The sequence below is a fragment of the Platalea leucorodia genome (genome assembly GCF_965183815.1).
Source record: "Platalea leucorodia genome assembly, chromosome: 8".
In the NCBI taxonomy this organism is placed as follows: domain Eukaryota; kingdom Metazoa; phylum Chordata; class Aves; order Pelecaniformes; family Threskiornithidae; genus Platalea; species Platalea leucorodia.
In genome coordinates this window covers 41,105,398-41,131,318 of record NC_138830.1, presented here as the reverse complement: position 1 = coordinate 41,131,318, position 25,921 = coordinate 41,105,398, and the positions used below count along the sequence as shown (strand labels likewise).

The following is a 25,921-nucleotide window of genomic DNA, read 5'->3' as shown; positions in this document are numbered from 1 at the left end:
AAGCAGTATATCTTACCACTGACCCCATTACCCAGACAGGAAAACCAGTGTGATTCTTTCATCTATTGTGCGTATTTGCCCTCGTCTCTCTGCTCCTACATGTAGGGAACAGCAGCCTGGTGGAGGGGGTGCATTGCTGCCGTCTTGCCTTGGGCACCAAGCAGAGCCCCACTCTGTGGTGGTGTCAGTGGTTCTGGCGTGTGGCTTGTGCGCTGTGCGGGGCTGGGCCTTCTCCACTGGCCGTGTGGACTTTCCGAGTGTGTCAGCGAAGCCTGCGTAACAGGGAGGTGAATCCCATCAGCTATTTATGTTTGCCATGATCGACTGAGTCTATCGGTCCATGTCTTATGTGATCTCTGACAAAATTTACCAGTCTAAAGCCAGATACACCATTAATGTGTAATGTAGTATTTCTGCCCTGGCCTCTAACTGGTTTTAGGACGTTTGCTTTCATGCAGCCTTATACCGTGTTTAGTTATGTTTAGGTACGTGTTGAATCAGAACCTTTTCAATGCTGGTTTATTTTGCCATATGCTAGGCTAGCATTTATTTTTGCCCGCTGTTCTGTAGCTAATATGCAAATACAGAATCAAACTAGATGTGTTGTTTTGGCTGATATCGTCGCATAGAAGTACTCCGCTCTTTGTCAGGACATGAGAACAACTTGCACTGGTACACAGAGGGTTCTTCTCAGTCTAACTGATCATATAACTCTTGCTATTGCAAATATTGTCATTAATTTTACTATGCTATTGAATATTGAAAATTAATTTTGGGAATGGTCTTATTCACTTGTTCTTTGGCTAAGATATATTTATTTCCTATCATCAAGTAGTTTATAATATATCAAGGTTCAAAAGGGTTTTCCATCCTCTGAAAAAGTAGACTGTAGTCAGCATTAATGAAAGGGCAATGAATAATACTCTACGTCATGGCTTTCAAACTTTAAGAATTCCACTGGGGTCACTGGGTTGAATTAGAGACCCTTTAATCATTAGTACAGTTTTATGAATGGGGTACTTTACTCTGATATTTTACTAGATGTCACTACTTAACACACTTCTGGCTCCATGGAAGGAAAAACAAAAGGCTTTGTGTTCCTCAAAGTCCCTGTAGTTTTGAGGATCATTATAATTCTACCGAGTCAAATCCTGAGGTCCCTGTTTGGTTGTTATACCATGCTAAATCCTCCTGAAATCAACTGGAATTTGTCTGAGCAAAACCACGCTAAGAATCTCAAGATTTGGCCCTCCTTTAAGAGTAGCAAAAACTTTCTCTCTCCCAGGCGGAGGAAGAAATAGCTGCAGTTGTGATTCGTACTCAGTGTAACGTAACCAGCGTGTATTCGTGTTACTCCTGTGCCCTAACATTGCAATCATGAATCCCATTGTAGGCAGTCAGTTACTGACATTTGGGATTCTTGTGTCAGATTTGCTCTCCTGTGAAACCCTTGGCTTTGCAGGGTACGTCATTGGCTGTAATTAAAAAGGGCTTGCTTTAAACTCTAACAAATGTTGCATATGTGAAAGCACTACTGCACAACAGTGGCTGTGTTACCAACGCAAGTCCCTTCGTCTCCCTAACTGTGACACCAGTGGACCTCTGTAATCCCCTGTGAAAGTGAGGGCTTCTTCCCCCAGTTGCTTGTTCAGACCTGCTGAACTCACGACATTTCTAGGGCCTCATTTTGTTCCCAAGAGCTGAATGATGGGGGCACCACTTCACAAAATAAATGAATAAATCCATACCACGTGGGAGGCACTTCCACTAAGGTGTTCTCTATTTCTCGTAAACAGGGAAGTTCAGTGATATCCCAAATAAAACATTTGCCGACGAAGTTAGAAAAGAGTATTCCAAGCTGAAGAGAAAATAAAATTGGTATTACAATTACAAATTTCTTAATATGCATCAGAGAGTTTTTACAAGTTTTCACAGTCTAGGTGAGGCTCATGCCCCAAGGAGTCTGCTTCACCTAAATCACTTTCTTCCCCTCTTTCTCCTCCCCAAAACAAGAGGCAATCTTCAAAGGAACAAATATGTCACCTTAAATACACAACATAAAAAATGGGCCAAATAAATTATTAAAATACATAAAAAAGAGATTCAAAAAAGATGCATGTTATTAGCTATTTGACAAGCAATTGATGCTGTCGCAACGGCTGCATTTCACAACGCAAGTGTTTTCTTTGCTAGACAGATAAATAGTTGAAATAATGTGAGAAATGACTTTGCAGTCATCCAAAGAACAATTTGGCTTTAAATGGTTCGTTTAATGCCTTTCTACTGGCTGTGCTGCGCAGTCACTTCATACCAGACCTTCACCACTTCCATGTGCTTTGGAATTCCTTCTGAAAATGAGCTCCAAGCCTGACCCTCCTCTCCCCGTCCCAATTCCCCACAGAAGTGTTACTACATATGCTTTGAATCTTTTTTTCAGATGAGCTCCCAAGCCTAACTCCTACCTCCCTGCGCTTGAAACGTATGGATTTGAAAGCACAGATGGGGCCTTGAAGTTTTTGGACCAGGCCCATCTGGGTCAATCCTTACATAGTTTGACTAGTAGTTTCTTGAGTAAAATTCTCAGAAGCCTTCATTTTTTCTTGTTCTGAATCTACTACACACTCTCTTTTATCTCTCCTAGTTGAACTACAAGGATCTCAAGGGAGATGTGATTTTCATAAACAGAAAAATAATGACCAGCCGGAGGAAGGAAACAAATTTTTAATGACTGTGAGAATTGTCTTTATGAAACAGCAAGTTTCCTTTTAGTTTATTCTATAGGTAAAATTCATAAACTAGAGAAGAAGGGGAAATTATTTTTAAATCTCATCTACTCAGTAATTTAAAAAAGCCGATAAGAGACTTTGTCCTGCTGCCAACATTTTGAATCACTGAGAAAGGGTTCCGGATCCGACCCTGAAAACTGCATTTTGGCATTAACAGTGACTTCAGTAGGATCACTTGTGCGCGCAGAGATGCCTGTGACAAACGGTTTGCAGGACTAAGTCCAGAGAACAACTGCTTTTCCAGACAGGCTGGCTTCCTTCTCAATCAAGAACACCGCTGAGCAGGGACACGAGGGGTGCGGGAGCGCTTGCCCACCGCTTCCCGGTGCCGGGGGTGACGGAGGGCTGTTCGCCAGCATCCCGGGAGGCGCGCGGGGTGCCCAGTGCCCGCACCGCTCCCGCACCCCCGAAGGGGCGGCGGACGCAGGCGGGGCGGCGGACGCAGGCAGACCCCGCGGCCCGCGCGGCCCGGCTGCTTTTCCGCGAGTACAGGGGCAGGCCCCGCGGGCGCGGAGAGCGGCTCCGCAGCGCCGGCTGCCCGCGGGCGCCGCGCTGCCTGCGGAGGGCGGGGCGGCCCCGGAGCCCCCGGCCGGGCCGGGCCGGGGCCGGCGGCGGCAGCAGCCGCAGGCCGGGGCAGGGGCAGGAGGCGGCGGCAGCGCGGCGCGCAGCGGGCCGGCTCCGCGGGCGGCAGGGCGGGGGCGGGGGGCAGCGCGGCGCATTGTCTGCCCGGCGCCCCCGGGCTGCGCGGGGAGCGGAGCGGAGCGGGGCCGGCCCCGCCGCCCGTGCCTGGCTGGAAGTGAAACGCGCCCCGGCTGCTCCTTTTTCTTTTTTCTTTCTTTTTTTTTTTTTTTTTTTTTTTTTTTTTTTTTTTTTTTGGAGCCTCCAAAAGGCTCACTCGCCCCTTTCATCTGCCGCCGCGGCCCAATGGGAAGGCGGAGGCTGCCTGCAAGTGGTCTAATCTCAATGAGGTGTCAATCATGTTCCCCGGTGGGTGAAGTAAGGTCTTTTGTAACCGCCTCTGTCTTTGGGAAAGAGAGGAGAGAGGAGAAGACTGGAGCGGAGAGGGGGACGCCGGACCGTGCTGCAGGAGAGGAACTGAGATTTGATCTCGCTTGTGCGTTCGCAGGGAGAAGCGGAGCACATGGATTTCTAAACACGCTGGGATTTTATACATCTACACAAATAACAACAAGCGAACCTGACCCTACTGAAAACAGTCAAATGAATCGTAATTGCAGATCAATGCAGAGAGATGGGGAAACTTCACTCGAAACATGGTTAGTTCCTTTCACTTGCTACTTTCTTAGCCCCTTCCCCTTATTCGGATTTTACTCGGCTGTTGCTGTGATTTTATACCGGTGTCTAATGATCTTCCTTTATTATTTCCCCCACACACTTTCCTCCGGATCTGCCTAGCTGCCGTTTGTAAACCCAGAGAAAGTCCAGAAGGTAGGGATGGCTCCTTGCTGCTAGTAACTTTGAGCGCCTGCCCCCGGTGCCCGCGGCTGCCCCCGTCCCCCTGCCCTCTCCCCCCAGCTTTCGGCCCCGGCGGGCCGCGGGGGGGCCGGGGGGCTCTGCGGGCGGCTCAGCGGCGGCATTGTCTCTTCTCTTCTAGGTGATAGTTTCGCGGTGAACGCCTCTCTGGCTCGCAGAGGGCTGGAGGACTGGATGGTGAAGCAGAAATACTCCGGGGGCAGCAGCAGCGGAGGCAGCAGCTCGGGACTCCAGCAAGGCTGCCAGCACCGGGCTGTTTGCAGGCTCTCCAGCGCCAGGGTATGTCAGCTTCCTCGCTGCCCCCACCCCCCCTCCCCGCCCCTTCTTTTTGAAATACGGAAAACCAAAAGCTCTTTCTACATCCCTCTCTCCCTCCCAAGGGCCGCTTGTGCAAAGGAAGGGTTTTCTTTGCCCTAATGCTGCTCCAAGGGGCTGCCCCGTGGGTGGTTTCCTTCAGTCCTTTGATGAAGTTAGGAGCTGCAGAGCAAACTTGGTGGTGGTACAAAAGCCAGAGGAGTAAGGGGACCTGTCCGCTAGTGTCTGGGCAGTACGGTTAGAACAAAATCCTTCACAAACGGGAAAAAACGGAGAATCTCTGGAAAAAGCCCAACACCCTGCCAGTGTGTGCAAGCTTGCGGACCCTGATTGGTGCACAAGTTTGTCTGTGACATTTTGGCAGAGGAATTCAGGAAAGGAGAAGTCCCCGAAGAGTGTATTGTTATTTATTTGCTCTTTGCTAATAATGCGTGGCTGACTTTCTCCATAAGAGTTACTGCACATGTCACTTGTCCCGGCTGTTACCGCACTGGTCGCTTCCCACCCTTTCTCTTTCCTCCAGTCCTCCCGTGTAAAGCTGGGCTGGAGGAAATGTTTAAGTTGCCTTTGTTTTTTTTTTTTAATGTTGTCCCTTTAAACAAAAAGGCATGATGGGAGGTAAACAAACTTAACAATTCTTCGATATGGTCCTCACAGTGTTTCGGGGTATGATCCAGGGCTTATTGGTGTTTACTGAAAGGCTCCCATTGACTTCCGTGAGCTTTGGATCAAGCCCTGAAAGCTTCATCAGTGGAAAAGTAACCTGAGAGATGGGGAGATTGGAATCTGTGCTTCCCAGCAAGGAATGTGGCTCTGAAAGTGCAAGCAGAGCAGGGCCACCAAACCTCCTGCAGGCTCTTTGCTTTGTTAGCCACCAGTTTTATTGTCAGAAGCCCAGACTTCTTGTGTCTCAGGAAAAATTAAGTCGCAAGTGGAGAATACTTCGTTTTAGGTGGGGTTTTAAACTGTGTAGAAGACGTGTAGAATGGGAAAAGCTAATGATGACTTTTTAAATTCCACCAGAATTGTATTTAGAGGAGGATAAATTGTTTGGGAGTCACTAGAAGTAAGGCAAAGGGGGTAAGATACTGATCTAAGTGTTTGTAATTGATGAGCATAATCAGTTCATGTTCAGCTTGCAGGTATGGTTGGTTGAAGTGTTTTTTTTTTGTTGTTTTTTTTTTTTTTTTTTTTTTAAATTGTGCTTTACTTGGAGACAATGTGTCCAAAGAAAGAAGTTCTCATTAATAATGGTACATACACGTATGATACAGGGGCAAAGAGTAAAAGCGTGTGCTTTTAATTATTTTTCATTATCCCCATTTTTGTGAGTCAAGCTTTTTAGATATGTTCTACCTTTCACATATATATTTTCTAGGAAAGAAGTTCAACTCACCAAACTCATGGGTTTAAAATACAAGAGTTAAAGGTCAAAAACTCTGACTTTAGCTTTGTGAAATGTATTTTCTTCCACAAAGACAGTTTGCTTTCTGAAAAGAAAATAACTTGCTCTCCACAAAACTCTTCAGTTTTCAGTTCCATGAGGTCTGCTCAGCTGGAATGACAGTAGAACAGTATTTCTCTTCTTACTCAAGGTGTCCTCCTCATGATAGCTCAGCAATTAGCAAGCCATTAACTAAAACTTAGTCTATAGTTTTACTACTTTATAAAACTGTAAATAGGTTTAAGTACGCTTAAAAGCACTGTTCCCATGAGGCGTTTTACTGTCATCCTGATAGAGCTGTTTCTGAATGTTTGAAAATATTTCCAATTTATTGCCTAATGTATTTGGTAGTATCTGTATGCATATATAGCCTGCTAATTGATTTAGTTTAATTGTCATCCTGTCACAGGCACACTGTGACAGCTACATTAAAGGTCCTTTAAAATATGAACTTTTGGTAATATGGAAGGATGCATTTCTAATCCTACATTGGAACCAGATGTGCCATATGTACAGTCTTTTTGACAAGGATTATGGAGTCACAGCTATTGACTCCATAACTGAGATTGCATGACTGTTTCTCTTCTGAGATCTCTTTGATCTCTTGTATAATTATACCAAGATACAAAGCGAATTGTAGCCTAACCTCTTGGCTCTTCATTCACCTCAAGATATAGAAATACGAGTCACTTTGACTGATGGGATTGTGTGGGACAGTTGTGTATTCCCCAGTAACGTAGTACAGTTGCACTTCAATCGACCAAGGGCTTTTCTCCTTACTACTTCAAAATTCCTCCTGAAATGTTCGGTTAGTTTTACAAGGCTCTGTGGAATGGTACAGTTTTATTATGTCACAGCTGAAACTTTGGCTTCTCATTAAAACATGATTTTTCCTCTGAAATAGGTCCTAATTGCTGCATTTGTGACTTATGGCAGAAAGAGTTAGATCAAACACATGAAAATATCTGCATTTGGAGAAACATCCCGTTGAGTTTAAAAAAAATAATGGTCCTAGAAATAATTTTCCTCCTAGGAATCCTTAACCAGAGTTTTGTTGATGGTGGCTTCATTAGTATGTAGGGCCCTATTTGGTCAAATCCAGTGTACTTCCAAAGACCAGTTGGTGGGAGAGGAGAGCTCTCAGTTGCTTCCAAGTCTGAAACTTCAAAGATTTGGATCATTTTGATTAGAACTCGAATGCAATAGTGAAATTTGATGTACATTGCTCTCTATAAGCCAAAAATTCTGTCTTGGTTGTAGTTGGAAGGCTGTTTTCCTCAAGAAGAGACACTGAATTGCTTTGCTAAAGTTAGTCATCCAGGGGAGGTGACACTGAAGTTCAGGGGGATTCATGTATTGTTTTACAAGAGGACTGAGTGACTAATACAGGAAAGCAATAAAATGTCATTTGTGCTCCTCTCTAGAACGATTGAATTTACAATAGTTGTGGAGGGGAGGTCTTGACATCAGTTCACTCAAGGGGTGTTTGACACAAGGAGGGTTAAAGAATACAGCACCTTTTCTCTTCCTGAACTGAAGTTTTGAGAGTTTCTTGGTTAGAGCAGACTTCCCTCAGCTGACATGTCATCCATGCCTTGTCCCATCCATCCGTGTGTTCCCCCCACCAATTCACTAGAAGAATGGTAATCAGTGTCCGGCTATTGCCAAATGAATCAGTGACCTGAGAAGCATCTCACAGTAAACTGTTGGGTGAAGGCATGAGCCAGAGGAAGGGGAGCGCATCTGAAATATGCTCTTCTGGTGTGTATACAACTTTCTGTTCTGGGCTAAGAGCTCTGATCTCATTAAACCATTGCCGCCCGCCCAGCAGGGGCTGCTCTGCTCTAAATGTTTTAATTACTGTGGAGGCTGAGGGCTGGGCTGCAGCCTTCCACATCATGTAGAATTAACGAAAAAAGGAATTTTGTTGCAACCCTGAAAAGTATGAGGTCCAGAGTCATCTTCTAGTTTCAAAGCTAATTGAAACCACTGGGGCTGTAAATCTGCTAGAGCAAGTGAATACAGTTCTTTTGCTGCTTTATGAATGAGTTAACTGGTGCCCAGAAAGGTTTTCTGACACTGTGGATTATCCTGTATAATTCTTAAGTTTAAATTTATTCAGTGTGTTTACTTTTACAAACTATTTTTGGAGATCAGCATTGTTTGCAAATATTCATGTATTTATTTATTTAACTGAGAAGTAGTTATATGCTAGGGGGGAAAATATTATAGATGACATTTGCTTAGTTCACTTTACTTTTATCTTCAAAGCCATAAGAAATTTTACTGGTTTCTTGCATGTCTCATTGAGATCTGTGCTTGGGATTGGAAAAAATCTCATGTTTTTAATTGAATTTCAAACTAGCTCACAGTGAGCCAAGGTATAAGTAATCATTTTAGGTAAAATAGGAAAGACCTCAGCTTACCACTTCTGCTGGGCTCTTTAGTGCTAGTGATCCTCATGTTCAATCCTAATTGATATTAATTAGAGTTGAGTATCTGGTCTGGGAATAATACAGTATGAAATGCCGAGGCACATCACTGCTTCAGAGGTGGGGCTTGTTCTCCATTTGTTCTGTGCCTGTAACTGCCAGTGACATTAATGGGCATTCCTTGCATGGCTGAGAGGAGACTACGCCAGTGTCAACTTCACTGCTCCTCTAGCATGATCTTAAATTTAAAAAAAAAAAAAAAAAAAGCCCTTCCCAATCCCCCACTGTTAAATAGCATGCGTGTGTGTGCATGTAAAAATACATAGCCTTATGGAAGACACAGCTGGGTAGGTCATTCATCCAAAATGAAAATAATAAACAGAAAAGAGACTTTTTTTAGTGGTCTGTATGGCTTAAAGGCTGTTGAATTGGAAGATTTAATTGTAGCACTACTTTGGGGTCACCTCATGGGTGGAATGACATTTGAAAGACTGCTTTCTTATTGATATGGTGACAAGAGCAATTAACATTTCCTTGGGTGATATCTTGTGTGACTGCTTGAAGTGATCTTTTAAACCAAAATATTTCCCAGTACATTAATGTCAGTACTGTATAGATAATTATTTGTATCGACTCAGAAAATTAAAAAAAGCAACAGACTCAGCAGGGCTAGATATTGGTATGACTAAAAAAATATTTTGAAATACAAAATATTGTGTATGGCATTTAAAATAAAATTGCCAAACTTTGTATTGAAAGAGAGGGAGGCAGAATCTTATTTAGTGTTGAAATTTGGTGCCAACAAACCAATATAATTTAATTAGTGGTGCACATAGTATATCTTGACAGCTCTGGTTTGGGAAAATTATAATATGAATATTAACAATCAAAGAGTCTCTGAAAGTGTTAGTGCCATGGTGATGAGATTAGTGAATTGGCCAATACTGTAGCAGAAAGCTGGATTCCAAGGGAATTATCCTTGAATGATACCAGTTGGTGCAATTAAAAGCCACAATTCAGTTGCCATATGGAAAGTGTTAGGCATCCTTACATGGTTTCAAAGCTATGTGCCGGAGGTTAAATTGACATATGAAGAAAAGCATAAATTAAATATTTTGTGTTATGAAATTAAAAGTTGACTTTGCTTGAGCCATATGGAGGAGGTGGATGGGAGACAGTCTGTATTTCATCAGGGCTTGTTTTATAGGTGTTTCAGGTTTAATGTGGAACACTTTTAATTTGGCATGTTGATTGGAAAGCTGAATGGCCCATGAGGTTTCTGCAAGCAATCTCGTTAAAGTAACTTTTTTTTTGATCTCTAACAACCCTCTTAGGTTGATGTTTGTAAGAACGAAGCATATTCTGTGTAGTAGCTGGGCGAAGTCATCATCTAAGTGATACAAGCTATGTTTCTTGGGCTACTGATAGTCCCTCTTGGCTTAGTGAAATGTTAGTTCTTCTGACTGAGAAGGCCTTGGTTATGGAGTGTTGGTTGATGAGGAGCTCAATATGACCTGCCAGTGTGCGCTTGCAGCCCAGAAAGGCAACCGTATCCTGGGCTGCATCAAAAGAAGTGTGACCAGCAGGGCGAGGGAGGTGATTCTTCCCTTCTATTCTGTTCTCGTGAGGCCCCAGCTGGAATACTGCATTCAGCTCTGGGCCCCCAATGTAAGAAGGACATGGACCTGTTGGAGCGAGTCCAGAGGAGGGCCACGAAGATGGTCAGTGGGCTGGAGCACCTCTCCTATGAGGACAGGCTGAGAGAGTTGGGGTTGTTCAGCCTGGAGAAGAGAAGGCTCCAGGGAGATCTTATAGCAGCCTTCCAGTACCAGAAGGGGGCCTACAAGAAAGCTGGAGAGAGACTCTTTACAAGGGCTTGTAGTGATAGGACAAAGGGTAATGACTTTAAACTGAAAGAGGGTAGGTTTCGATGAGATACCAGGAAAAAACTCTTCACTGTGAGGGTGGTGAGGCACTGGAACAGGTTGCCCAGAGAAGCTGTGGCTGCCCCCTCCCTGGAAGTGTTCAAGGCCGGGCTGGATGGGGCTTTGAACAACCTGATCTGGTGGAAGGTGTCCCTGCCCATGGCAGCAGGGTTGGAAGGAGATGATCTTTAAGGTCGCTTCTAACCCAAACCATTCTATGATTCTATGATTATATGGAGTGCATTTTCTTCTGTAAATTGGGATGAAAAGTAACAACAGTATGTTATATTCTTTAATGACTTTAATGTAAATAATATAGTCCTGACTTTATGCTAAAACTTTGGTTATAACAATTCATAGCACAATTATTGACATATGGGAATGATCTTTACAGCAGCATTCATTAACAGAAAGGTTGTCTGTAGGTTTTTTGCGCTATTTGTAGGCACCCTTCAGAAGAAGATCTTAGTTGACTTTTATGGTTTCTTTTAAATTGGGTTATGAACAGAGGAGAGAAGTGTCTCGAGTATTGAAACTTTGTAAGATTTAGTTTTTCCAAAGTTGGGGAAATAATTGTTCGGTGATGATATTTAAATCAAAATGGAACATTGCTCCCTGTGCTGCAGATGTTGGCCTTTATAGAAATCCCTGTGGATGGATTTTGCTTTGTGAATGTCAGCATCAAAACCTGGTTGGAAAGTAAATGGTAGATATTGAAACGTACAAAATACTTGAAGTATTTTTTTGTAACTAAACCACCTTTCTAGTTAATATACGAGTTATTCTGAATACTCAGTTTTCAGACTATGTGATATTTATAGATACCTTTTAATGGAAAAGGAGGTATAGTTTTAGTTCAAAAAATTAATGTGAAGAAATGGTCAAATAGACTTTTTCTGTGAATTTATTTAGTCATATCTGCCAATGTTGGCAGCAAAACTAAGCTTGTATTTACTCCTACAGAGTAACTACAGCTATGGGAGGCTGAGTTGGACTGTATTCCATTCAAGAATTATTAACCAAGTTCCAAATGCAAAATCTTCATTGTGTCTGATTTCTGAGCCAGCAAAGCGTGTTTGTGTTGGAATATCTCATGACATTTGTCTTGCAGTGGTGGAACGCCAGTGGTGTTAGCTGTGGTGAAAGGGCTGTGCTGGCGCAGATACTTTTACTACTGCGTAATCTAAGAGAGAGGGGAAATGACTTGTGTAGGTTCAACTATTGCTGTCCTGGTCTCTCTGCAAGGCATACAGCCATACAGTGCATTTGCTTTTTGTAAACTTCGGGATTTATTGTCATCAGAGCAATAAGGCATATATTTTGTCTTGTAATTTGCAGAATAGAGATGACACTTCTGAACATGTGAGACATCCTTTTTCGAGTTGGAAAGTCCTGTATAGTTAGTGTCTTGCAAATAGACTGCTGTCATGTAACTGGATGTCCGCTGTTCAATAAGGATGAGTCCATTGGCTTGTCATGGGAGTTGGCATTCAAGCAGGCTTATATCTGCAAGTGTTCAGCCAGATTCCTTAATGCCTTTATGCGTGCATCTTACACGACCTGATACGTGCCCATCATATGTGAGAAATACTTCTGTTTTAGTCGTACAGAATCTAATCGTTTGAGGAAGGGAATGATGCGGTTTCTTGTTGGGAAGTCCTATAACAACCGTGAAATTGAGTACCAGTGATTTTGCTTGTGGGGTGTGGCCTATCATATGTTATAGAGCAATAAATGATCCTGTTGTTCTAGTCTATAAAACTTTTGGTCGAGTAAATCCTTTTGCTCCTCGGAAGACCAGACTGTGGCCACAGGAGACTGAAACACTATCGGTGCCTGAGAAGCTCCTCAATGGCCAAGAAGAGCCCTGTAAAAATACACCTAAAAGATCCCACCACAGTAACCCCTTGGCAGGGATAATGGAAGACCCTGTGGTTCCCTGGTTCAGACCAAGGTCCCTGCCAAATGTGCGTGAGAAGGAGTTGTTCCTTAAATCTGAAGCTGCTGTTAATACAACTTAATAGTTGTTCACAAGACTTATCAGGCAAGCAGATTTTTTGCTTTTTTGTCAAAGCTTTTGAGTTTGATAGTTTTCTCCAGTAACCCTTCTCGATCTGAAAATTGAGTGGAACTCTGAAACTCATTGAGCTGACTGTGAAAGGGTGTCTTGCTTATACCTTCAAAAGTGCCATCTACCAGTCTTACTTTTGGTTGTAATGGATTTGGATTTAAATGCGGGCTTGGTGGCACTGGTCCCTTACATCATTTACAATGAGAATCCCTTGAGAATGTGAGATCATCCCTGAAAATGTGGGAGGAGATCAGTTATGTTTTGAACAACATTTGCAGCAGAGAACTTTTAAAGTGCCTGGAATTTTCAGCCACGTATCCTTGGGCTTCAAACTAACAAATGCAGGCAGTGTATGTTGCTTTAGCTCAGAGGTGGATTGGCATGTGGTCAGAACAGTCTATGCACTGTCCATCGAGAGAAATACTTTGTGTTTTGCGATTAGGGTGGAATTTAATGCATTTGGGGGCATTACTGTGGCAGCTTTAAAGGGATTAAGTATATTGAGGTTCCTATTAAAGTATAACATTGTGATTCAAGATCTGTGAAAGAAAATCATGCATGGGTGTTTGATCTTGGGGTGCAGCCACACATGCTGTGAGGCATAAAATAAGGGGATAGACTCAGTAGGGAAGTGACAGAACAAAGTACTGTCTTGCAGGAGAAATGGGATTTGGGAGCAGCCTCGGATCTTTTGATCCATACTCTGATGCGAATGATAAGTGGTACGGAGGTGACAGATTTGTCTTGGGGGAGGAAGGAGAATGGTGGGTAGTGTGTCGCATTGCCCTCGGAGATAGTTTGCTGTCTGATTCCCCAAAGATTTGATAGTGGTAGGTAAGGACTAAGCCACTTCTTGTTGTCCTATCTTAAAAATCCTTTGTAATTCCAGGATGGTTACTTTCAAGAGAGTTAAGTAAAGAAGGTAGTAGCTGTAAACTAAGCCTGATGCATTAAATGCGTATAAAGAACAAATGCCTGTTTGGGGGAGCGGGAATTTTCTCTAAGCATAAAGTGCCCCAGCCTTGAGCTCACAGACTAACAAGTAGTCTCTGTATTGCATAAGATGCTGCGGTTAAGCCTGTATCAGTGTTTCTGTAATAAACTACTCTTTTTGAAACAATAAATAATAATTTTGCTTGTGAACTTTCCAAGTCTCTCTCTGTTCACATAGCATACGTGTGTATAAACTACAGACACTTATTCCCCTATAAAGAGAGAACATCATAGTCTAGCAAACAGAATATCTGTCATTCCAGCTGAGCAAAGGTCTAAGGCAATAACCCAAAATATCCTGGAAGAAATTCTAAAAAGCATTGAAGAAATCAATCGTCTGATCCTAGAGGAAGGTCTTTGATGTAATCCTGGTAAGTTTATACTGGGAGCCTGCCTGTTTCTTTATGGTCAGCCCTAGACTTTCTATATGAAAAGTGGATCAAATAATTTCATATGCTTCTGCTTTAAAAAAAGGTGGTTGATAGTTTTCTGAAGCATACACACTGTTTAAATGTAGATTGTGGCTTTTAGCCGAAGCCCAGGTGGGGAGGAAAGGCTTTTCAAAACAAGTACTTACAGAAAAATAAATAATACTTTGATATTTTCCCATGGAAAAAGTGTGCCTCATTTAGCCATCCTGAATATTTAATTTTATTTTGAGGATAAACTTCATAGGTTATCTCAGTTAAAGCCATTTTTATTTATGCAAAGCTTATGTGCAAGGTCTTGTTCCTGATATGGATATGTATGTAAAAGGAGTTTTTCAGAATACCATAAATAAATTACTTTTAAAGGTATATTTTTAACTAACTCAGTGCAGTTGGGTAAGGCTGTTTTTACCACCCTGAAAAATTCTGCAATATTTCTCTGTTATGTTTTGATGCGAAAGCCCTGCTCTAATAGAGGGGAAACTTCTCATTGCTTTCAGTGGTTTTGTATTGGGTTCTCTGCCACATCAGTGGAAGACGGGGGAAGGTTCAAGTGGTGAGAGTAATATCTATCTATTATCTAGCAGCTACATTGCTGGTGGAATGGCAATGTATTTCCCCCTGCAGATGCAGTTTATCTGATCGTTTTATGACAGGTTCACAGAAGTTTTTCCCGGTTGTGCTGCCACTTAAATTCCCATTTGTAATTAGCAATGTAATTTTGCAGATAGGTTTAAAAAGCATGTTTTGAGAGAGGCTATTCCCACAGCTCTGCTTAATACCCATTAAAATACCACATTTTTATTGTATGAAGGTGTTTTTTATCTAATTAGGTTGGTTTGTTAAAGTATTGCACCACAGTCTCATTCTCTCCCCTGCCCCCCTTCTACTCTAAGGCTGTTTTTAATCGTTTATTTAGGGCCAATAAGAAGCACACAAAATCTTTAACTCTGGTCTAATGCACAGCATAAAGAAGTAAATGAGATCTCTTCCTGCCTAAGCTATTGTACAGGGCTTTTCTTTGAAAGGCAGTCACTCTTGGATTAAAACATGGTGACATGTAACAGAAAATGAAGAAAAAACCCCCAGCGTTTGGAAAGGAAGTACTGTATTCATTGATGCTACATAGACTTCATTGGAATTTGGTCATCAACCTTACCATGGCACTCTTTTCTAGATGTACAATTTCTAAATGCAATTTAGGAAAAAATGAATGAAATCAATTTTTGTGAGAACTGCGTGATGAAAGTCAAAAGTAAGGCATGTTGAAGTAGCTCTGTGTCCTTCGACATTTGCTGTTATCCAGGAGGGACTAGCTAGACTGCAGCATGCAGGTGTTGCCTGTGCTTAGTGAACGTACCTGTGCTGTTTAAACACAGAACAAACCTCTGCTAAAACATTCACCTTTAATCCACGGCCACCTCTGATTTTCCCCATTTTGGAAAGACAGAAATCGAAGACACTGCAGTGGGAAGCCCCTTAGATTTGCCAGTAAATGAATAACAGACAATGGGTAGTGTCCTGTGGGAGCAGCAAAAAGGCTGTGAGGTCCCTTATTAGCTCTGCAACAGTAATCTGAGCCTCCTCATGGGTGTTTCTGATGGCAACACCAACAGTCCTGGTCTCCTCAAAAAATGAGGAGAATTTCACCACCACTGGGGAAAATAGGAAAGCTTGTCCAATATAGAAGAACAGAATGGTTAGACAAGAAAAATGCTCATGTCATGCCTTCAGGGGTATGTTTTAAGCAAGGAAAGAGTCCTTGCCTGCTGTACAGTCCGAGCGTCTCCTAATATCAGCAGGAGCCCTGTCCAAAGGCAGGGTGAGGCTTCCTCCTCTCAATAGACATGGGGTGTATTCAAAATCTGCTGTTACTGCATATCAATCCCAATATCCAGTAGTATTAGGAATGAATAACCAGTTCTGCCTTCAGTTAGAAATATGTACAGAGACTCTTTTGTGAGAGGCGTGCCAGTCTGAGACACATGCCAGATCAGGGGCAGGATTTGGCTTTAAATGGTGTTGGCACAGCTTACTGATGCCAGCAGGCAGGGTGCTAATAGCTGATGGCAGAACTGGGTGGAGGGAAGAAACTCAGCTGAAAAAGCAGTCTTCTGATGTTGTCTCATCTGTCTGTAAATGGGGGGGGAAGTGTGTGTCACCTGGACTTAGCCATCCACAGCCAAGAATCTTTCTTCTCATGATGACGGTGGTGAACAGTGAGTATTTTGTGTCATACCGGCTGCACGCCAAACTATATTGTAAGTTTTGTGCAACACTGGTTTGCAGTGACCCTTCTTGAAGGGTGATGCCTTCTTTCTCTATCAGTGCTGCTTTGTCCGGCTGAAGTGCCCTTTCTGCTGTTGACCAACTTCTGCTTACAGCAGTGTTTACCCAAACTTGACGTGCCTGTTGGAGCCGCCTGCCTGTGTTGTACAAAGGGTGAAATGGCGCAGGTTTTGCCATATGTTTTTTTGACTATATGCTATTGATAGGATGGCTTTTGGAGTGAGGGATCTTTGTGGAATATAAAGGGTTACGTTGTTGAAGTTACACAGGCGCCAATCCACTGGCACACCGCAGGTGATCTCGGAGTGAATGTTGTTTAAAGCGCCTGTCCCACGGTTTCACAAATGTGCTCTGACCAGAGGATGTTTTTCTAACTTCAAAGGGCTTCTCAGGCTGGCTCGGTGCCTCCACAATTCCTCTCTGCTCGTGATGTGTTCTAACCATGTGTGATTTTTTTGGTATGTGATGTTTTCTTAAAGCGGCATTGACCTGTGTTCAAGTGAAACTTGCTCTTAAGCTTGTAAACACAAACTTGTCGTGTGGGCAGTTTTCATCTTAACTTGATGTGTGTATTTTTTTTCAAGAGCAAGAATAGACATCAAAAAGAGGAGTAATTGGGGGGGGGGGGGGGTGTGTAGAAATAAACTTGCAGCAGTCTTTTGAGTTGCACCATCCAGAGGCTTTTCCTTGAAGATCAAGGTGTGGGTCCTTTGCTGTAAGGAGCAGAGCATATTTCCACCTCGGCAGTGCTAGTGCTACAGTAGGTTACTTTGTCTGAAATGTGCCTCTGCACAAGGGGTATGCAAAGCGGGAAAGCAAGGCAAAAAAGAGTAGAAAGTGGAAAGAACCTAGGACACTTACCAGTGACCTGATTTTTTTTTTTTTTTTCCCCTCCACCCTGTTTAGCAGTGTTATATTAAAATAAACTTTTAGGAACATATTTGTATGTTTTTAAATATTAAAAGTTTCTTTTTCTTCCGTAGTACTTTGTCATATAGTTTTCTGAAGGGGATTTTTTTTCAGGTTAATGCAAAATATACTTTCTTTGTAATGCTGAGAATTAGAAAGGACTGAGTCTTTGTGGACCAAATTCTTTTACTGTTGAAGTCCATTAACTCTCCATTGACTCTGCTGAGAGCAGGATTAGGCCCTGAAATATGCTACATTAGCTGTGGTTGTGAATCTGGGAAGATCTCGTGTTCCACTAAGTTGCATTGGTGGGCACTGGTTTTTGCAATGCTTGTGCATTCACTAAGGCTAGAAAAATGAACCTAGTCTGAGGTTTGAAAGTCATAATTTTTAGTTTACTGTTATTACTATTATGGATGTTTTTGAGTATATTAAAGAAAAACCAAACCAACAACAAAACAAACCCTTTCTTCTAAGAAAATGATACCTTACGAGCCAGACCATAATACTTTCTGTTTGCCGAGTGATTGAAAAGGATCATCTGCTGTGGGAATAAAACATCATACTGTGAATGTCATGCGGTGAACAATACATCTCAGCTGTGCAATGAAGTTTTGCTCCTCATGAGTAACAGTACTGCAATCTAGCACTTAATAATTAATCCAGCTTTCAGATGCAGCTTGGTCCCAAGGTCCTCATCCACACAAGATCCTGAAGAAGTTAGTGATCTCTAGGACCTAAGCCCTAACAGCAAACAACCTGTGCTACTCTGCCATCCCATGGTTATCGACAGGAACCATCCCACCACGTTTATTTTGGCCAGTTTTAAAGCAGGTGGCCAGGATGAATTCCTAGTTTCAAAGTCACAGCTGCTGCTTTGAAATTGTGTAAGAAGGGCTTTGGTTTCTTAACACAAAATAACTGAGCTGCTGTTTGGTATTAGAGCATCATTATTCTGGGAAATGCACTCTTCATTTTAAAAATATCTTCTGTATGGAAGTTGAAAGTTTATACTTCATGATTCTAAGGGCAAAGAGCTAAAAAGGTTCCTTGTTTGACTGATGATTGTAAATACTTAAGAATTCCTCAGTGACTTGAGTGAATGGAATCTGAATGTAGTATTAAAAATTAATAGCAATATTAGAAACGCAGAGTTACTGCAGGAATATGTTGCTTGTTGGTATTAAATCATTTCTGGGGTGGTTTTTTTTTGGGTAATGATAATTTAAGATTTTTCTCTTTTAACTGGATGTTTTTGTGGCGGTTAGCCCAAAAATGTTATGTCTTTATCATTAAATCAATTAAAAAGACCAAGTGGACTTTATACCATTACAGTAATGATGCTGTGATTAAGTAGAAGGAAATGTTCCGTTACAAATCCCCATTTCCTCTCCTTGTAAAATTTTATTTTAAAATCAGCCTTCTTGGGTGACTTTTTCAGTAGCGTCAGCAACAGTGTCAGCAGAATGGTGAATTCGTGTCGCTGGAAGTATAAAGAGAATTCATGAAGGAGTTTGTGTTAAGCATAGTTTTCTTTTTTTATAAAAAAGGATTCTATTCACTGTGGTTTTTTTTTTTTCTTTTGTATTCCTTGCCACTTTATGATATTATAATGTTTTTTGCCTACTTTCAAAATTCCATAGATATATATTTATAAAAAATATATGTCATGTAAGCCTTTTTCTAGTGTAAGAGAAAGTACATTTTATGCAAGGTACACAGCATGGGGTTTTCTGGGCCTTCAATCTCATGTGATCCTGTCTCACAATAAATATATCAAACAGGAATGAGCAAAATGCAATCCTCTCAGACTGGGTGAAAATGCACTCTTAAGAAAGAAGATGAGGGAGGGCTGGTTAGAGGAAAGGTCTAGCCTTTCTCTGAAAGGAGGCCTGAAAAAAGCAAGTAGGCAGAGGATGGAGTGTTTCTTCAGCTTATGTAGACAGGCTTGTTAAAGCATGCAAAGGGAAAAATTAAGGTTCACTTGGTATTGGGGAAACAGTCAAAGAAAGGAATGTAGGATTTGCATGCATAGGATATAACAGAATCATTGACTAAGAGGAAGGGGTGAGAATGGGCACATCAGAAGTACAGGCAGTACAGATGGGGTATCTGGGCTGTGCCCTTAATCCTTTTTGCTTCTATCATAAAATAATTTTTGTTTGTATTTTTATCTTGTGATAGTAATTACTAGTAGCTCTCTTGTCTGTTGGAAGCTACATGTTCTAGTGCAGCACTTCTTACGTTTATCCATTAACAAGTGGTGCCGGACCATGTTTTACGTACAGGTATATATGGCAGAAAGATCCCTGCTAAGTTAAAGCTCTCAGCAGTTCAGGGCCAGGCTTTCTGTGCAGTCCTTGCATCTCTCATAACAGTGTGCCTTTGCTAACTGGGCTGACTAGTGTAGCCCCTTGGGTCTCTGCTTAGTGGCTGGGATTTTCGTGGGTAGGATGTTGTACTTAAGGAGATAGGGTAATAGGTTAAATACAGCTTTCTTAAACACTCTGAATCGCAAGGCTTTGAAGTCATCTGAGATTAGAGGACTGGCCTATGGGCTTGGATGTGAAGCTGGGAGGTGTTTGTGATGTGGGTGATCAGAGATGGACAGCCATTGCTGTGGTGCTACCTGGTCTCTGAAACTCTGAATTTATGGCTTAAGAATGAGATACAGGAGCCATGTATTCTTGTCTAGACCCTAGCTTTAGCTCTATATCCTTTCTCAAGTTGCTCAAACATGGATCTTCACAGAGACCCAAGATAGCTAAGCACTTGCCACTCGTTTAGTGTCATTTGTCTTCTCCTTGGAACTACCAGTTTTATCCACTTTTTCCCACTTCCATCAGGGAAGTGGGGATAGGTTTTATCCTTTTACCTACCTAGGCTGTTGAGGTAGACAGAGAAATATTTAAAGTTCATTAAGAACTTCAATGCCAGCTGTGGACTTAATTCATTGCTATGTTTTTATGAATAAGTCAAGTATTTATTACCTACTTTCCTGAGCAAAGTAAGAAAATAAGAATGAAAGAGAATGTTTGAATTCCCCCTGGAGTTTATATAATCCCCCTTTGCAAAAAAACCCTCTTACATTGTTTCTTCTTTTGCTCTACAGTAATCTTCCTGAAATGCTTTTGGAAAGGGGGCTTTCTGAACTGTCCAGCTCTTGTCACAATCCAGTGGCCCAAGACATCTAATTCTAAAAATTTGGTATTGATCAAAACAGTTTTAACATATGGAGAAAAAAGACATTTGACTTCCCACTCATCTGAACAAGAGTTTGGACAAGGTTAGAAGGTGGTGGAAGGGGTCGTGTCTTTAATGTGTGAACTGAGTCTCCGCTCCTTCTGGAGGCCTCTCCAAGGACACGTGCGTTCGAGTGATGCAGACTTCTGGCTTATTGTTCTCCCTTGCTTTTGGTAATGCATATAAATTCAGTGCAAGACTAGTAGTAACACAGGGATAGAGCGTATGGCTAGCATATGTATAAATCATGATAGGTAGATAATATAGGATGAGGAGAATGCCAGACTTTTACCACTGTGACTAGGTGAAATGGACTACACAGACATAATTAAAGGGTGAAGGAAAACGTTTGTTAAAAATTAGACTGAAGATGAGCTCTGATGCACCAGCTAGACTTGAGGCTTTGCAGGGAGATGAGCTTTTTTTCTGGTGTTTGCTTGAATAATGAAATTACCCTCTCTTGGAGGTTATTCTTCAGAGCAGCAGAGTTTGCACATGAGTGAAATGCATGTCAAAATGTTTACAATGAACTGAAGTGGAGTGGTGAGTCAAAGCAGTAGGCTTTTGTTTGCACTGGCTTTGTAATGGAGAGACTTATAATGAGGGTGAACTATGCCTCCTATTCTCATGGGCCTTTGTGCTATCTGGAGCACAAAGTGGAGCAGGTTTACAGGTTAATTAACACCTCTTCCTTGTGGTTCTGGCATTGATGTATCACCCACGGTCATGTTTAGAAATGGTGACGGATGGTTAGTGATGGATACTCCCAAGCTTTTTAGCTGTTGCCACTGGATTCTCTGCTGGGAGTGTCACTTGTTCGTTCAAACAATAGAGAGCGCAGTTAAATGGCTGGTGCTGAGGAGGCACTTCTTGTGGCGGGAGCCTGGCGGCAGCCAGCACACCCCAGCAGCCGTGTGCTTGCAGCCAGGCACAGCCCAGCCTGGAGCTTCCCTGCTCCCCCCGCCTTACAAATATGACGAGAATTCAGACAAATTCTGCCTGTCTAAAGAGGATTTAATGGCATCTCACAACCCATTATTATGTATTTAAGGATGATTTCTCTGAATACTGAATTGTAAGGGTGGTTTCAGTCTAGCGGCTCTGTGGTTTTGGAGAGTTCAGTCAGTCTGGCTGGAATCATTGTGCTTTAGTCTTCGTGTTAGATACGGGCATTTGTTGTTGGGTTTTTTTTCCTCTCTCTTTGGAGACTTAAAGTTTTCTTTGCCACCTATTGCCAACAGATCACACTTTCTCAGCAGTTGCCCCGTGCTGCTTTCTTTTCTATTTTAACAGCTATTGCCTTTGCCTTAGCTTGATTTAAATGCTACGTTGTTCAGAAATTAAATCTTGGTGGAGAAACGAAGCCACATGGTGGTCTAACTAGCAGGGTGTGTGTTTGGGTGTGGCACATCAAGAATCCTTTTGCCATCTTGCATTGGTGACACAGCATACTGTAACATTTGAGGCAAGTACGTACCATACATACTGCCTAACCATACCCTACCCACTGTACAGATTGCTAGCAAAAAACATGTATAGCATATATGTATTTTTGGAGCTTAAAAAATTTCTCCTCACGTCTCCTCCTTCCTCACTTGCCTGTTTGTGAGTGGAAAGATGGTGGAGCATAGCTCAGCTCAGGAGCAGAATCATCTCGGGAAGAGGACAGTGCAGAGGCAGTGCTTGCTGCCTTCCTTGAGGCAGCGGGGAAATTGGAAAGGAAACTGTGATTCAGTGAATCACAGTCATCTCTCAGACAGCTCCAGGGGCAGCGCAGCTCTCAGCTGCTGCCTTACCGTGGATTATAGGGTCATAATACAGCCCACTATGCTGAAGCAGAAAAGCAGTAAATTCATCCTCGGGAGCTGCTTTGTGTTGTCTAGAAATGAAGAATTCCTCTGTAAGAATGTAATGCTTTTTATCCAACTTCCCAATTCCCATGCTTCAGCAGTATATTTATCTTCACCATTTTCATGCTGTGACTAGAGGAAGGCCAAGAAACATGTATAAAGGACTTCCTTTACAGCCAATGATATGTGCAGTATAGCATCCTATAAAGTTAACAGGGATTAAGGTGAATGACCATGTGAGCAAGGGAGGCATCCCATCAGGAAATATGTCTGTGTAACAACTAAAGCAATACTATCTACAGACCTTGAATCAAAGGCTTGGACAGCTAAACAAAGCTAATCCCCAAAGATGTACTATTAAACTCATTTCCTGTGTATGGAACAAATATTGTAGGAGTTTTGAAAAGCATTTTCCAGCCATTGTTAAGAGAAGAGTTGGGGTGTGAGCTATAAAATTCTGATCTGGGTTCAGACTTTCTCCATATTTGTGGTTTTGGTTTGAGCCTGTCTCTAGTTAGCAGGGATATAAATGTTAAAATTTACCCATGTGGCTTGAGAGCTGTACTGTGTTAGTAGTGCAAGTCTCGCTTTTTCAGTGCATCTTTATTTTAGAAAGTATTTCTTTCTGATGGAGTCAGATCCTTTCTTTTACGGGGCAAACTCTGAATATTCTGGCAAATAAGGACAACTTGACTAGGCCTAGTAGAGCTGCAAATGTAAAGTGTTAATTGTCTGTGAAAAATAATGTTTCTCATAAATTCTCTTGAAGTGAAAACTCAAGTTTGTATGCCCTTACTGAGAAGAAAGTAAATGTCCTATCATGTTATCTTGTTAGGAAAGCTTTTATTTCTTTGTTTCTTTGTTTCAGCCTTGATAGCTTGTTATATTTCACTGCTCAAGCAGTTGAAATTAATGATAGATGGGAGGAGGTTTAAACTGAATAATGAATATTCTTGGTTTCGGAGAACTTCAAGTGAGAAAGATGAACACTAAGAATTAGATCCTGTAGTGAGCTGAATGTTCCCCCCACCACCACTTTGAGCCTAAATACAATTGCAAGAACAACTCTCACTTTGGGTAAAAGAGCTGTCTGCTCAGATCTGTTAGGCATAGAGTGGGAGGTTAGGGCTCTGAATTTTAATCCTTGTCAGAAGACATAATTTATGAATGGCAGTGAGAAATGATAGCCCAAACGAGAGCAGAACAAATAAGCTAGGCATTGAACACGCTCTCTCCTGGGCTGTCACCCATTGTATCTGTAGCCTGGTGTGTGGCACTTAATGTAATTTCAGACTGGCTTCATTTTGAGCAAAGGCTGATAATGTGTGAACATGTGTGATGGTCCTGAGATGATGGCAAGCGAGCCCATCAGACACTGCATGGTGTCTGTTTTCAGAGGGGATTTTAGTGCTGACTTCTGTAGAGTTAGGCTCTGGCAGTCATAATTGTGTAGCAGAGAATATTACAGAAACGGGTATACAGGCTTTCTCAAATGCTTGGCACTTTGTCATAAATTTAATCTATTTACATATTTCCTGTACCACTGTACAAACAAACCAGTGGGCAGAGTCCTGAAACCATTTTCTCAGGCAAAGTTCCAGTTGATACCAAAGAGGTCAGGATTGAAAATAATAGCTTGTTTAGAAGCATTTGAATGTGACCTTTAGAGAAATCCTCTTTCCTTTTGCTGACTTTTTGAACCCCTCATTAGGGAGCTATTGAAAATCAGTAGGAAACTTCAATGAGTTCAGGCTACAACCCCAGCTGAGTTGTCACTTGCTATTCCTTTTGGAGCATTGCAGGGGACATCACTTCTTCAGAAACTAGCATAGACCTATGGTGTTGTTACTCTTTGCTGTTTCTCATTCCTTGTTGAATTTGCAAGTACTTTTCTGTTAGGCTTGTTAGATCTGTGGGTAAAAGCACGTGTGGTGAACTTATGCGTGTTTCGGCATGGATGCTGAGGCCGATCCAAGTCTGGTAGTGTTTTGCATGCATGTAGAGATCTTATCATGCAAGCAGTATGCAATATATGGTTCTCTGCCACCATTACAATATCCTTTTGTTCCCAGAGAAACCCCAAAAAAGATATTGGGCAAGCCTGAAGAAATTCATAGAAGAGCTAAAGGTGGTTGAACTAAGACGACTGAAAGAGCAAATTATTTGCTTCTTGTGTACGTAGGGAAACTGATAAGAAGAGTTCTCGTTGCAGACAAAGAGTGAAAGAATAAAAGTACTTTTATTTATCAGTAATTTATGTGCTTACTTATATAGATTTTTATTGTGATACAGAGTGTTTGTGCAGCAGCTATTCTGGAATACCTACTGCAATCAGTTTCCACATGTCAACATGGCAGTAAATACTACTGAAGCAATGACTGAATGAGAATTTAGTCTATGTTGGAAGCTTAAAAAAAGTTATTCAGAACTGTGAAGGAGTATGATTAGGAATAGTAACAGGGGAACTTAGGAAAGATTGAGTGTAAAGACATGGTGATGGAGGTCTGTTTGCATGCGGAATAATTCTTGGAAAATGGTACAGGTTTTATTTTCTCTCAGAATTGTTAAAAGTGCACAGTTTGCATCTCTAACTTTCTCAAGTATGTGATGGCAAAGGGTCTTCAAAGTTGAGTCCATTGAACTCAGTCTATTTCAGTTTCTTCTACTGAAACATAGAATAATTGTGTGCATCTATGTCAGCAAAATGGAGATTTATGGGATTTTTTCCCCCTTCCAGTGAATATCTTGTACATGATACCATTCAGCATAAAAGTGCTGTTACTTTAGGCACGGCTTTAGCAGATTATGCTGACAGCAGTTAGTTGTAACTCAGAGCTCTGTCCTTTATAAAGATTAATGATCCTTGAAATAATAAATATATTGGAAATGCCAACCCTGGAAGTAATTTTCAATTCATAAATAGAATTGTTTGTGTAACGGCAGACATCTTCCCCTGCTATTTCCTATAATAGAGCAGAAGTAAAATACTAGAGCAGTAAGGTTTCAGTATCTCAAAGGTGCTGTTGGAGAGAAAAGATCCCTTCATGAGGAATATATGTGTTGGGAAGGGCAGGAAGAGGGTGATGACAAGCCATTTTGCAATATCACATTTGCTTATGGCTTATGGGGAGTGCTGCAAAGAGCTTGAACCTTTTAACACATCTGAGCATTGTTGACTTATTCTGGTTGCCATCATTCAGTAGGCAGAAAGCAGGTCAGCAGGCACAGAGGCCAAAAGCTTGCCTTCTGTGGGTGGGCATTGTTTTGGGGGAGAACCAGCAACTTATTTTTAAGTTTGTTACAGTATAGACCTAGCAGTAAATTAATCATGACATTAAGAGGGAATGTATGTATAGACATTACTTCACAGAGTTGTCATAAATTCTGCTCTTGCCATATTTTAATTTCCAAGGCTTTTGAATCTCAGACAAGGTGCTATAGATGTAGTTATTAAATTCTGCAGAAATATTTTTATTGGGTAGGACATTGCTTGATGATGTAGCTGTGAAAGGCAAATTCAGAGACTAGCAAAAGGTTCTTTATCCATGCATTTAGGAGGAAAAATATTATTTTGTAGCGTTCACTTATTATTGAAATACTTGTTTTAAATTTACCTTCTTTTTCCTGAATGTATGTATGTGTGTGTGTATATATTGTGTCACAGTTGTGACAATGTAGGGTTTATTCTCTTTGTTATTGGGTCATCAATAACATTGTCATCAATAACACACAGGTGGAAACA

The 25,921-nt window shown here is 41.7% G+C and overlaps 1 protein-coding gene across 1 annotated transcript in view; it reads left to right on the top strand.

Annotated features, from left to right (window-relative positions):
- Positions 1-4,038: 4,038 nt before the first annotated feature.
- Positions 4,039-25,921, top strand: part of NKD1 (NKD inhibitor of WNT signaling pathway 1) — a gene marked incomplete at both ends in the record, with an annotated part of 109,233 nt that continues 87,350 nt past the window's right edge. Inside the window, 3 exons of the mRNA XM_082319592.1 lie at positions 4,039-4,063; positions 4,203-4,235; positions 4,402-4,559. Of these exons, the coding sequence (XP_082175718.1) occupies positions 4,039-4,063; positions 4,203-4,235; positions 4,402-4,559 (216 nt within the window). The remainder of the gene's footprint in view (positions 4,064-4,202; positions 4,236-4,401; positions 4,560-25,921) is intronic.